General features: G+C 50.0%; 1 protein-coding gene across 4 annotated transcripts in view; it reads left to right on the forward strand.

The window, feature by feature from the left end:
- Nucleotides 1-9113, forward strand: part of Arhgef10 (Rho guanine nucleotide exchange factor 10) — an 81499-nt gene extending 72386 nt beyond the window's left edge. For all 4 annotated transcript variants that reach the window (XM_060381437.1, XM_021633582.2, XM_021633587.2 and 1 more), the window contains 3 exons: nt 81-255; nt 6157-6279; nt 7420-9113. In XM_060381437.1, the coding sequence (XP_060237420.1) occupies nt 81-255; nt 6157-6279; nt 7420-7934 (813 nt within the window). In that variant the 3' untranslated portion in view covers nt 7935-9113. The remainder of the gene's footprint in view (nt 1-80; nt 256-6156; nt 6280-7419) is intronic.
- Nucleotides 9114-15434: the final 6321 nt, after the last annotated feature.

Raw genomic sequence — 15434 nt, forward strand, 5'->3', positions numbered from 1 at the left:
AGCTAGCCCTCCTGTGTGTTATCCAGTCTCTGGCTGTCCCCCTGATACCCTGTGTAACCTTATTTCCTGCACTCCCCCAGAACCAGCTGGAGGCCCACCAAGACGAAGGAATGGTCATCTCCCACATGGCTGTGGCCGGCGTTGGCATTTGGATCGCCTTCACCTCGGGGTCCACCCTTCGCCTCTTCCACACAGAGACCTTGAAGCACCTGCAGGATGTCAACATTGATGCCCCCGTGCATAGCATGTTGCCAGGTACTCCCTGGGGAAGGGGAGGGGCTGTCCTAGTGTCATTCTCTCTTTTATAGCTTGCGGTCAGCTACCTCAGAAGGAAGGGGAGAGAGCCGCAGAGGTTCAAGGGACAGCAGGGACAGCAGCTGCTAGTGCACAAATAATCAGTGTGGTCCTCGGCCCCTAGGCATTCACATATGCCCCATGTGTGTAGAGGCACGGACACTGTGTGTAGTACCTGGCATGAGTTAGTGTGTGGGCAGTGTATATTAACATGTAGCCTTATTTATAATTATGTATCCTGGCTATGAATATAATGAAGGTTGCATTAATGGCCACAGTGGGCCAGACTGGGGATGCTACAGGCAAGACAAGGTAAAATGCATAATATGTGAATGTACCAACAAGAACCACTGAAAGCTTTGAACAGGGAGAGGGAGCTGTCGCACCAGTGTGGGTTTGGGGCGGATGGTCTTGTAGGGAGAGGACTGAACAGGCCTTGCCTGCCCTTTGTCCATGGGGTCCTGCCTAACAGTCGGCAGGGAGAGTGTGGGAGAAAGGTGGGAATGGAGAGCACAGGGATGGGCTGAAGTTAGGGAGGAAGCAGTGCAGTGAGGTGAGCTGCTCACCTGTTAACAGACATGCTGGGTGGATAGTGTTCCCGTGTGGATCCTAGGTAAGCCGGTCCGTGATGCCTTGGGAAATCATAACTTAGGGGTCATGATGCGGATAGAGAGTGCACCTGTCCATGACTGAGGAGTAATGAGAAGCGAGAGGCCAGAGAGATGGCAGCTGGAAAGATTTGCTGAGCCCAGCAGAGCACAGGCGTCTAAGGATACTCCCAGGCGGCTCTCTACAGGACTGGCCGCCGGCAGCGTTTTAGATATTGCAGGCTGTTTTATTTAGTTAGTGAAATCGAGGTTTCTGTAATGCATGTTATTTTTAGAAAATAAAAATGATTTAGAATCAGGCTGGCCCCCAAAGCATGCTACTGGGGACCTGACTGTTTTCCTTCAAGTATTAGCCACCTGGATAGGTGCTTGCTGTTGGAATCTCTTGCACCCTCAGACAGAAACCATGTCAGATTCACCAGCTGCCAACACTGGCTCGCATCCGGCCAGAGACTGCCCTGCACTCTCTATTGACATGGAAAGGGACAGGAGTTAGATTGTTCTGTGCTAAAGGCTCCTGGGGCCCAGATCCTGACCTGGTACCCTGTGGCCTCCAGGGAAGCAGCTGTGGTTGCCATGGCTCCTGGAGTCCTGAGAACCAACCACAGGAATGTGTCTGGCCACAGCCCCTGCCACAGGGGCCCTGCACTGCTTTGTGTTCATTCCCTGCAGTTTCTGTCAGAGACTGGGGAAAGGAGGGGCCGGCCAGTGGGTGGAGTTTGTATATTGAGTTTTTTTTTATGAAAACAATCCTTGTACATGATATAGTGAAACCAAACAGCAAGAACACCAAGTGAATAGTGAAGCAACTCTGGGGCTGTCCATCTGGCTGACCCTCCATCAACTGGTGCTTCCCACGACCTCCGTGTCCACCTAACTCTAGCTGCTCCCGACTGTCCTCTCCATTTCCTCCTGTGGTGGGATATGCCGGCTTCTGAGCAGATCCATCGGGAATACCTGCTGTAGACAGGCAGGCAGGGAGCATGCAAACATGCAAGCACACTCCTGCCCACTTCCTGTCCTCCACTGTACTGACCAGCGGGGGCTCCTCCTCCTCGGGCAGGCAGCCAGCTCTGTTAGGAAACACTGCTGACGACTCAGCTTGGGGGTGCAGTGTTCTGTCTGCAGCCGAGCCACACGGGGGCCATTGTGTTTCTTTCCATTCGCCCTGCAGCCAGTGCTGCCCCACTTTAGCCTTCCACACTGCTTCCCGTTGGCCAAACATTGGCTGGCCCCGTGTTCCCTATGAAGCCTGACCCTTGGTACCACCGGGTTCATGGGATTGTGAGGTGTGGACCATTTTCCAGAGCCTGCCAACCTCACGACCTTTCTTCCCTCATGCCAGAGGTTGTGTCACAGTCTCTCGACAGTGTTATGGTCTGACTCTAACACTGCCTCTTGACAGCTCATGAATTTAAGGGACAGTTGTGTCATGAGGGGTCTGGCCTAATCTAGTGATGGATTCATACTTTGATGGTGTTGAGACATTGTGGAAACTAGAAAATGGGGTCTAGTTAGAGGAGGTGTGTTTCTGGGGGAGTGCCTTGGAAAGATCCCCCCCCAAGTCCCCGTACACAGAGACTCCTAACCCGTACCAGCTATCTATCAGATCCCTGGCTTGCCACAGGTGTAAAAAGCAAAGGAGGGAGCTACCAAAGACATAGCCCAAAGTCAGTCACCCTTCTAAGTGGCTAACATCAGATATTTGGTCACTGCTGTGGAAGATGCACTGATGCAAGCCATCTCGGACACGGCCGTGGGGACGGTCTGTCACAGATCTTGATCTAGTTCCATGCAGCTAGTCAGTGTGTGTCTTACTCCTGTGTGGGTGGAACAGACAGGCGGGTCCGAGCAGAGTGGCCTGGAAAGCCCGAGGTTGGGCTGCACTCCTTAGCACCGTGTGCCGTATTTTAAGTGGCTTCCCCTCCACCTCTGGGAGGCTCACCATGCCTGTACACTCCCGTATTCTTCCATTGGTAACATGGTGCTGCCCTCAGCTTGGTCTCCAGGGAAGGGCGACTCAGCAGAGCTCTGCCACAGTAAGAACCAGGTTCTGCCCACTGCACCACTGCACCACAGCGCTACAGCCGTGTGCTGTAACCCTAGTGTTGGAGCCACTGTGTGCACTGCAGTCAGTGCACATGCAGGTGTGTGTGGAAGCAGCCTGGGCAGGTGTCCTTTCATGCCACTGTTAAGAGTTAAAGTCAAACTAGCTTCTGCAGACAGAGACACATTGATCCAGAACTTGATCAGAGCACTCTTCTGAGGGGTCCTGAGAGCACCCTGTGGGCCCTACGAATCGATTCCCAGGGACTCACCTTCCCCTTCCATCCAGCACAGGCTCCCAGTGTAAGCCATACCAGGCATGCTGCCGCCCAGCTGTAGACCCCAGCTTGGGCAGATGCTGGAGGATAGAGGACCAGGCGGTGCGGCCATAGCATGGGAAGGTCCTGAGCAGCCTCCGAGCCAGCACACAGATGTTTCCTTTCTAATCCTCAGTACTCAAAGCCAGCAAAGCGGGGTGGCAAAGGTGCTGGGACACACTGACCCTTCTGTGTCCCTGCTGAGCGGATACAGCTTCCAGAATCAGCCAAGTGAAAGGGCCATGTTTTCTATCAAAAAAAAAGTGTGAGTCTTACCCCGGTCTCAAGGGAGTTGGTGAGTTAATCAGCACTCCTGGTTATGTGTGAACCAGAGAACACAGGCACACACAGCTGGCCTGTGGGATCATGTCTCCTGCCCACAGGGAGTGACCTGGACAGCACGTGAGGTGAGCATTTGCAAACCACAGACAACCAGTTCCTAAATAAAAAATAGGAAATGGTAGCATCTGGGGCTTAGTTGCTTTCTTCCTTTTGTTACTAACTTTTATTATTATAGTTGTTATTACTATTAGTAGTAGTATTTATTGAGGCCATTTCCTTTCATAGTTTCCATCTGATCATCTTGACATCAGGTCAGTGTGTTGGGGCTCATGCATGAGGCCTCACTCCTGCACATGGCCTCACTCCTGCACACCTAGGCACCTTGATGTCAGCATCGGCGCAGGGCTTCTGTCTCCCGGCTTCCTGTCCTTCCTCTCCAGGACTCATGCTATTCTGTGGCTCTCCTTGGAGAGAGACACTTCTGACAGAAGAGATTTCTCTGAAAAGGCAATGGAACACTTCCCAGACTCTTACTATACTTAAGATAATGTAGGTGTAAAAGTACAATTTTCTGAAAAAATTATACACACACACACTGTTTACATGTGGGAGACTCAAACGGAGAATGAAAGATCCAAGATGTATTTCTGGATGAATGAGAATATCTAGTGGTGCTTGCATCCTTCATGCTTTGATGGTAAATCATCTTTAGGAGCCACTGAATGAGGAGACATTACACACGAGAAGCCCCATTTGCCTGTTAATTGCCTTTGAAGTGACGTTTTTCACAGTGAAAGTATTTCACAGGCATTTTTCAAGGCCCAGATAAACACTCTAAAGTTTATTAATTCAAAAATTCTTCTTTGTAGAAAAAATCAAGTCTGTTTCCCAATGCAAAACTTTTTAGGATGTCAGATGAGAGAAACCGCAGCAGGCAAGCTCATTTGTGGGGCTTTACCTGCAGTAGTTGGCTGGCAGCCTGGGGGCATGGCTGGCCCTCAGGCTGCAGCTGAGAGCAGAGCTGAGGGCCTGCGGTGGGGGAGGCATTCTCAGAGCTGTGTCAGGCTTAATGACTTTCCATACCTCTGTGTTTTGACAAGGAAGTTCAAACTCATTGGGACTTTCCATTCTCCCATCTGTTTTCCTCTAACCATGGGGTGGGGCCCCGAGGATTGGCAGGTGGAGGGGATGTCGATAGCCCACCAGCTAGTCTTGGCAGGGTTACACAGCAGTCAGAAACAATGGTGGGCATGGGCTTCAAAACTCCTCAGTGTTTCTTAACAATCCTTGGAAGCCGAAGCGGCTCCTTGAGTAATGGGCACTGTGGGGTTAATTGCAGTGCATCCATAAGGCCCACGTCATGCCAGATGGACAGAAATCTAGAACAGAAGGGAGTAAACACTGTTAGCTTTTTAAAAGCTGCACAGGTCACCGGGCATGGTGGCACACATCTGTAATCCCAGCACTCAAGAGGCAAAGGCAGGTGGATCTCTATGAGTTTGAGGCCAGCCTGGACTACAGAGTTGGTTCCAGGACAGCCATCAGCACACAGAGAAACCCAGTTTCATAAAAACAAACAAAACAGCAACAACAAAAAAACCTGCAGAGATCAATGTTTAGAAGTAAAAAAAAAATAGTTTTATTTTTAAAATATCTGTTTTGAAGTCTAAGAATTTCATAAAAATGGCCTCTGAAGACACACAGTCCACGCTGACCCCAGTGTTTGCTTGTCCTTAGCATGAACTTTCTGTCAGAGGCAGATATAGCAAAAATAACCTTTGTTCTACAGAAAAAAAGAGTCAAAGGGCGCTCCATGAGTAAGCTCCATGCTTCTGTGCTGGTCAGCTTCAGGGCTGAGTGCCAGGACCAGTCTTAAGACTCTTTCACCCCAGGGTCATTCTCCGGGCAGGCCAGAGTCCCTTGCAGGCCCCCTGCTGCTCTGGAGCCTGAGAGAAGATACCTGCATAGTGACAGCCACTGCTCCCAAGCCCTCCTGCTGGCCTGGCCAGCTCCATGGTTACAGGGCAGGCGCACAGAACAGCCCAGAGGCTTCTCAGACCCCACAGCGCTGTTATCTCCCTTGTTTCTCACCATCACCACCATGTCTGTGGGGCACACTTACATAGAAACTCTGGAAGTCTCACAGGCTGCATGCCTTGTCTGTAGTGTGCTGCGTGGGGGGTGGGGTGGGGGGAGAGGGAGCAGGCACTGTGTAGCTATGTGGAGGCAGATGATTTCAGGAGCTCTGAGGTCTGGCCCACCTCTGGCAAGGCTGGTCTCAGCACAGACTGAAGACCTGCCGTGCGCTTGCTGCTCTTGAGGTGAGGTGCATGGGTGGGACACCCCAGGACCTGTCCTTCTCTTCTGGTGGAGGACGTTCAGGGCACAGGTATGAGCATCCCTGCAGCTCGTCCTGCCACGAGGCTCAGTGGTGTGTCTGGTGTCTCAGGAGACTGGCCCTGAAGTCCGGAACACTTCCGGGTTTTACACCCCCCCACCCCCTGCTACTCACCAGCATTGCCACCTGAGTGAGGTACAGGGCACGGGGACACTTCTCTCTCTCTCTCTCTCTCTCTCTCTCTCTCTCTCTCTCTCTCTCTTTCACCCAGGGCACCAGCGTCTGTCTGTGACCAGCCTGCTCGTGTGCCATGGCTTGCTCATGGTTGGTACCAGCCTGGGTGTTGTGGTGGCCCTGCCAGTCCCTCGTCTTCAGGGTATCCCCAAAGTGACAGGTGAGTGGACACGGCCTCACACCTGCGTCTCCTTAGAGCATCTCGGCGCCTTGCTGTCCTGTTGTCTTTAGAGCACCACTGCCATAGCACACACTCACTCACTTTAGGAGCTACACACAGCAGATACCTCACGTTTTGATTGCCAGGTGATATCTGTGCCACATATCTGCTACCCAGTGCAGGAAAGGGGGCATGAACTGGACAGCCGAGATCCCAGCCAGCCACCCTTCTAAACTCACTTCATCCACCTGCACACCCCTCCTCCTGTTTTAGTCACCAAGTTGTATCTCAAAACATTTATTTCCTAGTTTTACACTGTCCGCAGTAGTTTCCTAGCGTGTATCTTCCTGGTGACTTTATTTTCTCCTCTGTTTCTGCTACCTACTGCCATGCTACAGTGGGTACTTGTCATTCACACCCATGAAGCACCCAAAAATAAGGCTGAGATCAGTGATGCAGGGAGGAAGCTCTCCTGTCAGTGGTTGGGAGCCTGCCAGACGTCTCTGACAGCTAGGATGAATGGGTCACACCCCCTGGGGACTGAAAAAGTCCTGGCTTTAATAAGCAACTGTAACATTGTTTTATGCACGTTCCAGAAACTTCTGCAGTGGAAATTGCCAGTAGCTTCCTACAGTATAGGCACTGTGTTCCTGACACTGACCCACTTTAGTCTTTGATTTCTTTTTTAAATATGTAATCATTATTTTTCTGTGTGGATTTATGTATATGTGTTTGAATGGATGTTTTTGTGTCTGTATCTGTGTTCATGTGTATGTGTGTCCACGCATGTGTGTGTATGTGACTATATGTGTGTTTGTGTGTGTGTTTATATATGCCACATGAGTGCCCTGCCCATAGAGTCCCGATGAAAGCATTAGATTTCCTGGATTTATAGTTACAAGCAGTTATGAAATGTCCAGTGTGGGTGCTGAGAACAGTAAATCAAAGGAGTCATTGATTTAAGGCTTTAGGTGGCTGAGTCCACAAGGATGCGATTGAGGGCGTTTCTGCTTCCACCACCCATGTGTTAGTGCTACTTGCTGAGCTGGGGCCTGGGTAAGACCCGCGGGGTGGGGCCTGCACTTTGCTATCCTATGCAGTATGTTTGTTATTAAAGACCTTGTTGAATTGTCCTCTCAGGACGAGGCATGGTCTCCTACCATGCACATAATGGGCCCGTTAAGTTCATCGTCATGGCCACAGCATTTCAGAAGAACAAGGACAGAGCCAGGGACAGCCCACCCTCCGGCCCAGAGCCTCAGGATGAAGACCCCAAGGACTTGCTCTGCACTGACGATGCCACTTCTTGCCTGGGCCAGAATGATGCCAACACAAGTGTTTGGTTGGGAGACTCACTTGGATTGACAGCTCAGAAGAACGAGCTGTCTTCATCCTCGGGGTCACTGAGCCTGTCCCATGGCTCCAGCTCCCTAGAGCACAGATCTGTGGACAGCAGCCTGTGTGACCTCCTGAAGGACCCTAGCGCCTCCCCAAGGAGCAGGGTGCAGCGCTCTAGGAGAGCCAAAGCCAGTTCAGCTCTGGTGGTGTGTGGGGGCCAGGGCCACCGGCGAGTGCACAGGAAGGCCAGGCAGCCTTCCCAGGAGGACCTGGTTTCTTCAGTGATGGTGTGGCAGATCCCTCTGCTGAGCATGTAGGTAGAGGCTGCTGCTTGCCATCAGGTGGCAAGCGGGGACACTCAGCCCGAAGCCGGCTAAGCGATGGAGGCTGCATCCAATACCACTGGGACCAACTGGGAGCAGAGTTTGTGAAGGAAATAGGCAGCGGTCACACAGCTTCCCTATACAACTGAGTCCAGGTGTGCTAAGGAGGCAGAGGAACATCCTGGCTTTTGAGTCACTGAGCAAAGTAACAGCATAGTGCTACAGCCTGCCCCATCATTCACCTGAGATGTGAAGTGCGTTGATGGTACCAGTTCCGGGCACACCTCGGAGAACTGACAGGGAGATGTAGCGTCCAGTAGCATAGGAGGTCACTAACAATTCTTAAATCATTCTACTTGACTTAGACTCACCACTGTTATTTATATTCTATATATTTTCCCACTCCCAGAATGAAAATGGTAACAATTTAGAAAGCCAGGTAATGCACCCCAATCCAGTCAGCTTGATTTTTGGGGGGAGTGACTGAGGCTTTCCAAAGTAGACTCATATGTGTAGTTAACAAATGGTGTTTTTATATTGCATTTTTCTATTAAAAGTCAACAGTTAACATTTTAGTCAATATACTATTTGTAGTGTTTCCCACATAATCTTTGCTTTAAGCCAAAATGTCCAATACTTATCAAGATCTGGATTCCAGCCTCCATGCCAAATCATACTTGCCTTCTCATACTAAACGCTATTAATATCTCCATGGGACACGAGCTGGCCGAGTCATGCCAGGATGGTGCTGGAAGCGTCCCGGGTCTTCTGTGCATCTGCTGTCAGAGGGCCATCCACATCCGGATGCTCATTCTGATGTCCCAAGGTGCTGATCAGTCTGCCGTGCCAGTGCCACCCCCTCCCCAAAGAATGTACACAGTCATATGGGGATCTTGAGAGGCAGCCGCCCATGTCAAAGGACACGTCAACCCAAAGGCTCCGTTTGCTCCACCTGTATTTGTACATCAGTGTTCCACATACTGGACAGATAATTTTTTCTAAAGCCTAGTGCAGATATTCCCAAGAAACACACTTCTCAGCACTTTACAAATGACTAAAAATGCCAACTTTTAACTAAGCCAAATATTTTCTAAAATTGCACATATACCCAAGCTTTCTTAAACTGTTAGCTGCTGTCTTATTTGATAAAATAAAAGAGTTTATTTTAAAATACAGTATTGCAAGTTGCCTTTTTCCCCCTCCCATAAAATACAAGAGGGTGATTGCATGCAAGAGGGGAGGAAGCATTCCTTTTCTCTCAGTCTGGGTATCACAGTGGCTGGCTGCAGAGACTCTGTGTTGTGTGTGACAGGTGACTCTCAGGTGGGCTGGGACCCTCCGAGGACTCCTGATCTTGTCAGTGCTCGTGGTGTGTGGCATCACTACTTCATATAATTCGCCTGTTGCTCTGATATTTTTCAAGAGCAGGGTGAACTCCTAGAGGGCAGACAGAAGAGATACACAGAGCAGGTTTGTGGTCCCAGAAGGCCGGTGCCACAGCCATTTCCAAGCCGCAGATGCAAGGCATGGACAAAGCAAGCTCCGGCACAGCTCATTACTGGGAAGAAGCAGGCCCAGCGATGAGCACAGCAGAGGCGGGAGCTTGAAGGATGGCAAGCCCTGCCGTGGCCTGTATCTGGAGAGTCCTGGATTTGAGAAACACAGGTGTGGAGCAAAGCAACATGTTAAAGTCAATGCACTTTAACAAGCAGCGGGCTCCCAAACCCTTTGTGTGTCAGACAATTAAGCTCTCATAGGCCTGGGAATGGAAGATGGACCCCATCGTGCTATTACCTTTCTCTGGGACCTGAAGCCCCAGCTAAAGCCCCCAGTCTGAGAGATGTGTTTCAGGTGCTATTTTGGGTCAGCTCATGGGGTCACGAGCTGTGAATCTTCCTCAGAGAGCCTCATACAGGCATCCTGCAGAAGAATACTTACCACAGACCTCCAGGCTAGTTTCTCTCTTTTGCTAGGAAGGAGAGGAAATGTGAAGCATGATATTTTCTCTTAGGAAAGCTCCAGATCATCTGAGATGCACACCCTGAGTTCTGGCTTCCAGGACTCCTCCAGATACAAAGGTTGTGCAAAAATTGTAAGGTTTTGACAAAATTTGAGGATCTACAAACCCACAAGTCTAACAGCTCCCTGCGCCCTGCATTCAGCTCCTGTTGCAGGTCCTCCTTGGATCTGAGGTGTGGGGAGGTAAAAGGAGAGCTCATCAGAAGACTGTGAAGCGGATCTAGGAATCAGAGTGTGACGCAAGAACAGGTAGTCAGGACAGTGCCAGCATCATCCTCATCTGGACCTCACTCAGTGCACAAGCAGGCTTCATAATGAACCAGTGCTCAGCAAGGTAAGGTGGGTTCTGTAACAGGGCTGCTCATAGCTCAGCACAAGCCCCGAGGGCAGCTTCACCTAGAAGCATCTCCTCCCCCAGACTGCTGCAAATGTACTCAGTAGTCAGCTCCTCGGAAGCCTGAGCAAGCTGTCCTGGGTCTGTGCTGGCAACCAACCCTACAGCCCCACCTTCCCACCCCTGGGAAAACCAGAGGTCACCAGGAAATTAATGACCTGTTTGCTGGCTTCCGGCCAGAGAGGGCCTCAGCGACGGTGTTGAGCACACAGCAGTGGTGTGTGCGGGCATGTGTGCAGTCCTCAGGCCCAGCTCGGCAGGTCCTGCCGTTGAGGATGGTCTTGTGGCAGGGTTGAGTGTGGTGCCATCATTTCTGGGAGATGATCCAGTGTCTATGTAGCCATTGCCACTGGAGCCTGGAAGGCACTGTCATGATTGGAAGTATAGATGTGGCTTGTCCTCCGCGCTTCAGCTGAGGACTGAAGTGGTCTAGACTCAGCATTGCCTCAAGCCATGGCAGAAGACAGTTGTCAGGGCTGGTGATAACAGGGTTTATTGGCTCCCCCAAGCAAGTGGCCCACTAGAGCCAGATAGTCCAGGGGGAGCTGGGACAGTGGCCCTAGCTGTAGAGTCTGGACACACCCCCACCTACATACAAGGCTTGTCAACCCCAGCTTGGTGTATGCTCTAGGGAGTAAGAGTGGCAGCCTGTATAGCTCCGGTTCCTTAGATCTTCAACTTGGAACTCTTCGCCTCTACAACCTGTGGACCTGCTGGGCTACAGGCCCTGCTTCCCAAAGCAAGGATTTACACGGGGGTAGAGAAAGTTCCATTAAAGTAGCAATATCGGCTCTGAGCCAGGGCTCTGAGAGTTCTCATCCTTCCACTGACCGTTTCCCACCTTCCTAGCCCTTCTCCACCCTTATGAGCTCTCTCTCTCTCTCTCTCTCTCTCTCTCTCTCTCTCTCTCTCTCTCTCACACACACACACACACACAGGTCTGCACCCCAGTGCAAACACATATTTACATACACATGCACACAAGTCTGCCATCGCACCCATGTATGCACACACACTTTCCTCTAACAATTGCTGTTTTCCGTGAGGCACTGGTTGGGAAATGTTTACTGGAGTGGAAAAAGCAGAGGCAGCTGTTGGTCACCCTGGGCTTGGGGCCAGTGCTCCCAATGACTTGGGAAAGAATTAACCCTTTCTTGGCAAGCTGGGTTGGGAAGCTATGGCATCCCAAGGTTTCTGTCAGTATGGCCCATGTGTGAATTTCTTAGGTGCCCAAGGAGAATTCAGGTATCTGGCATTCATTCAAAAAGAAAAAAAAAAAAAAAAAGAAAAGCAGGAGGAAAGTGTGTTCTTCATTTCTTTAGTGTGCAGGACCTACTCTCCCAGCCGGAAGGAAGGTGGGCCCACTGTGGATGACAGTATTTCCCTTGGAGAGGCTGTCCACATTTATCCTGCTGTCAGAGCTGCTGAAGGGAAGCTTGCCTGCCCGTGAGGCACGAAGGCTATATTTGCATTCTGAACTGCTTTCACTTATGTTTCCGGAAACAAAGCGTAGGAACCCTGATGGGGAAAAGGCAGTGGAGGCGGGATGGAGTGGAGGCAGAGAAGTATAAAAGGAAGGTAGAGCAGGGTTCACTGATGACGCAGGGAAGCTGTGGTAGGGGCTGGCGCAGATGGAGGGCTGCTGATGTGGGCATTCTGCAGGGACCAGCAGGTGCAGGCTGGTGGCTCATTCAGACAGAAGCTAGACCAGAAGGGGTGCTCTGTGATGCTCTCCCACCAGAGACAGGAGGCAAGGGCCCCACAGGGCAGTGAGGACTGCCCATCAGGTCCTTCTAGCCAGCCCCTGCTCCTCCCACTGGAGATCAAACAGCTTCTGGCTACAGGAAAGGGAATGGGGAGAGGGCACACTTCCCGGGCACAGCAAGGCAGCTGGCCAGGCCTGCCCAGGCTGACCCACTTCCCAGGAGGCTTGGAGCAGAAGCAGGAGCCAGAAAAAAAAAATGCAAAAGCTCTGTCCAGTATGGGACCATCATATGCACTCTGCTGAAACTTCCCCAACTAATGAAAGAACAGGGTAGTCAAGAAAAGCCAGCCTCGGTGACTCTGTGTGTTTTGAAAGTGCCTTCTTGAGCCCTGCAAACCATCACCTTTTAATCCCAGACAGTAGTGGGGAAAGAAGCCAGTCTGTCTGCTCTGAACCCGTGGGTAATGTTTGCCAAGTGGTCAGATTTCGGCCAACGTTTATGGAAATAGTCTAGGCCCATCTGCAAACACTGGTGCCCACCCCACCCCAGCTCTCTTCTCACAAGTACCACAACTGCTTATGCCCAAGTGAGTTTTGCGTAGGACAGAGTGAAAGAAAAATTCCAGTTTCCATCCCCTTCTGCAAGCTGAGGCGTTTGGAAAGATATGGGGAGACCTGGCAGGGTCATCTGAAAGGGCCCCTCCTGGCACCAATACACACAGCCCGTTGGTGTGGATCAACCCACCAGACTCAGTAGCAAGGCACAGAGAACACCCTGCACCAGATGGCTAGGCCCTCTTGCCCATTTAATCTAGCCCGGTGGTGACTGCCTTTCACTTAGTCTCTTTGTTTTATTTCATTTATTTCTTTGTTTGCATTTAAGCTGTTTGCTTTTGTCTTTCTGTTGTAGTTGTTGCTCATTCATTTCTCTGCCGTGTTGTGAATGAAAACCAGGTCCATGCAGATGCTTGACACATGCTTCCACTGAGCTACACCCCAGCCCTTTTATGTTCTTCATTACATATTACATTTACTGTAAGTTGTAAAAAAGAGTCTGTAATGGATTGGGAAGATAAAACCCAAACACAAACAGAAAAAAACACCTTAAGATCATAATTTAAAAATCACTGTCTATAGTAAGACAAAACCTCTGTCTCAATGCCATGGGGTTGCAGCCACAAAATACCAAAGCTGCAGGCCATGACCCTCAGTGCTGGAGGTACGAGCCTGTGGCTGAGGCTTCAGCAGGCTCTGCTCTCCTTGTGGGCTCTTGAAGGGGGTCCGTCTGTCTCTACCAGCTTTCAGTGTTCTGTGGCATGGACACCCACCACGAGCCATCCATTTGCTGCCCCTCTGAACCCAGCCTTCTCTCTGCTTGTTGTCATGACTTTGCTCTGTGTTACTTGCTTATATTTGTCTCTTCTGCCTTTGGGACATTGGCCATGCTAGTCTGGGACCTGCCCCAATGACCTCTCTATTCTGACATTAACCTCTGTCAACTTATTTCCCTATTTCCCATTTTGATGAGGGTGGGTATGAAATACCCACTTTTTTTAAATTGTAGTACCAATTCAACCCCGAGTAATCTTTGAGGTCTTAAGGGTAAACTATCCAAGGGAATTATTTAATTTACACTTTTGAGAACTTACTATTTTAGGCTATATTGATTAAAGATGACTTGAAAATTAATTCTGTAGTGATTTCAGGATTGAGACGGATATATCTGTTTTGTTATTGTTATTGTTGTTTTGTTTTTGGATTTTGTGGGATTTTTTATTTTGTTTTGTATTTTTGTTATGCTAAACTGCACATGGCACCAAAGCCGCTGCTCACGTTCTAAACCACACTGCCGGCACCAGAAGAGAACAGATTTGTGTGGCAACATGTGCCTTGGTTGCCAGGGCTGGCACAGGTCCGGAGCCTGTGTGTTCTGGCTCCCGGGGCTGTGCCTTCTGCGGTACAGAGCTCCCCCACCCCCACCCAGGGACGTCCATCTGGAGCTGCCTGGCCACCGAGCACATGCGTGAGGTTCCTACCATCTGAAGTGAGTCAAACCACTTGAAGAGGTATAGCTCACAGACATACTTAAGCTCCACCAGGCATGGTGGCTCATGCCTGAAATTGTAGAACTTGAGAGCCTGAGGCAAGAAGGATTGTCATGAGTTCAAGGCCTAACAGAGCCACATCATTTGGCCCTGTCAAAACACCAAAAACCAAGCTAACAAATACTTAACTTAAAGCAGTATATGGTCTATGGTCGAGATGGAAAGGAGTTCCGTGTGTCCTCACTAGTGCTCGAAGCCTTCTTGTTTGGTGGTGTGGAGCAAGGACCTCTGTTCATTTGGAAAGGTGGCTTTTCATCACAGAAGAACAAGGCATTGAGCCGGAGAGGAGAGGAACAGTGTTCTACCTGTATGAAATGTGTGACCAGGATAAGCCCATCACCCTTCACAAACAACCAGTCTCTCACTGCAACAAGGGGACTGTGTTGACTTTGAGGTAGACTGTAGAACTGTAATCCAGCTTCTTCAGCCCCAAGTGGGGTCACATAACCGAGTGTGGGGAGACAACAGTAAAAGGATGTGCAAGAGCCAGATATCTACTTGAGACTGACCCTACAACACATCTGGGGTGGTTCTTGCAGCTCTCACCCATGCATCATGCCACGCCACTGCCACAGTGGCTCTGAATACATGGCTTGCACCTTGCACTGGGCACCATGCACGATGGTGTCAGTGGATGCTGCCTGAAACATCTTGGCTCACACTGGATGCTAATATTAGGAAGTGCATGGTTTTTACCATCTGTGTGAGGTTATTCACACAGAAACAATGTTTAATTACAGAAAACAAAGACCTTCAATGCTTTCCTGCTGTCATTTCTCAGCATCTAAGTATCAAGATTACTGTATTTTGTTTGAATACTTTTTAAAATTGCTGTTATTAGTTGCTCACTTGATTTTTGTAAAAAAAAAAAAAGATGAATATTGTTTTAGGATTAGGGCGAAATTTCCAGTAGCTTAATAAAATGGTCCCACACATCCTTCTGCCATTCTGTACTCCACATTTACATGCCATAAGGTTCTTAGCATTGACAATCCTAAAGTACAGATACAGTCTCGGGGCTGAAAAGATGGCTTAGCAGTTAACAGTGTGCATTGGACTTCCTGTGCCTCTCAGTTTTGCTGCCCATGTGCATGCCATGCTGTGGTTCTGCAGCCGACGCCACCTGCACCTCCAGCTGCAGGGGATCTGACGCCTCTGGCCTCCATAGGCACCTGAACTCACGTGCACGCACCACCCTCCCCAACACACAGACATGTCCTTATAAAGAAAAAGAAAATCTTCAGAAATACAGACCAAAAAAACAATGCAGA

This window comes from Meriones unguiculatus, chromosome 4, assembly GCF_030254825.1.
Source record: "Meriones unguiculatus strain TT.TT164.6M chromosome 4, Bangor_MerUng_6.1, whole genome shotgun sequence".
In the NCBI taxonomy this organism is placed as follows: domain Eukaryota; kingdom Metazoa; phylum Chordata; class Mammalia; order Rodentia; family Muridae; genus Meriones; species Meriones unguiculatus.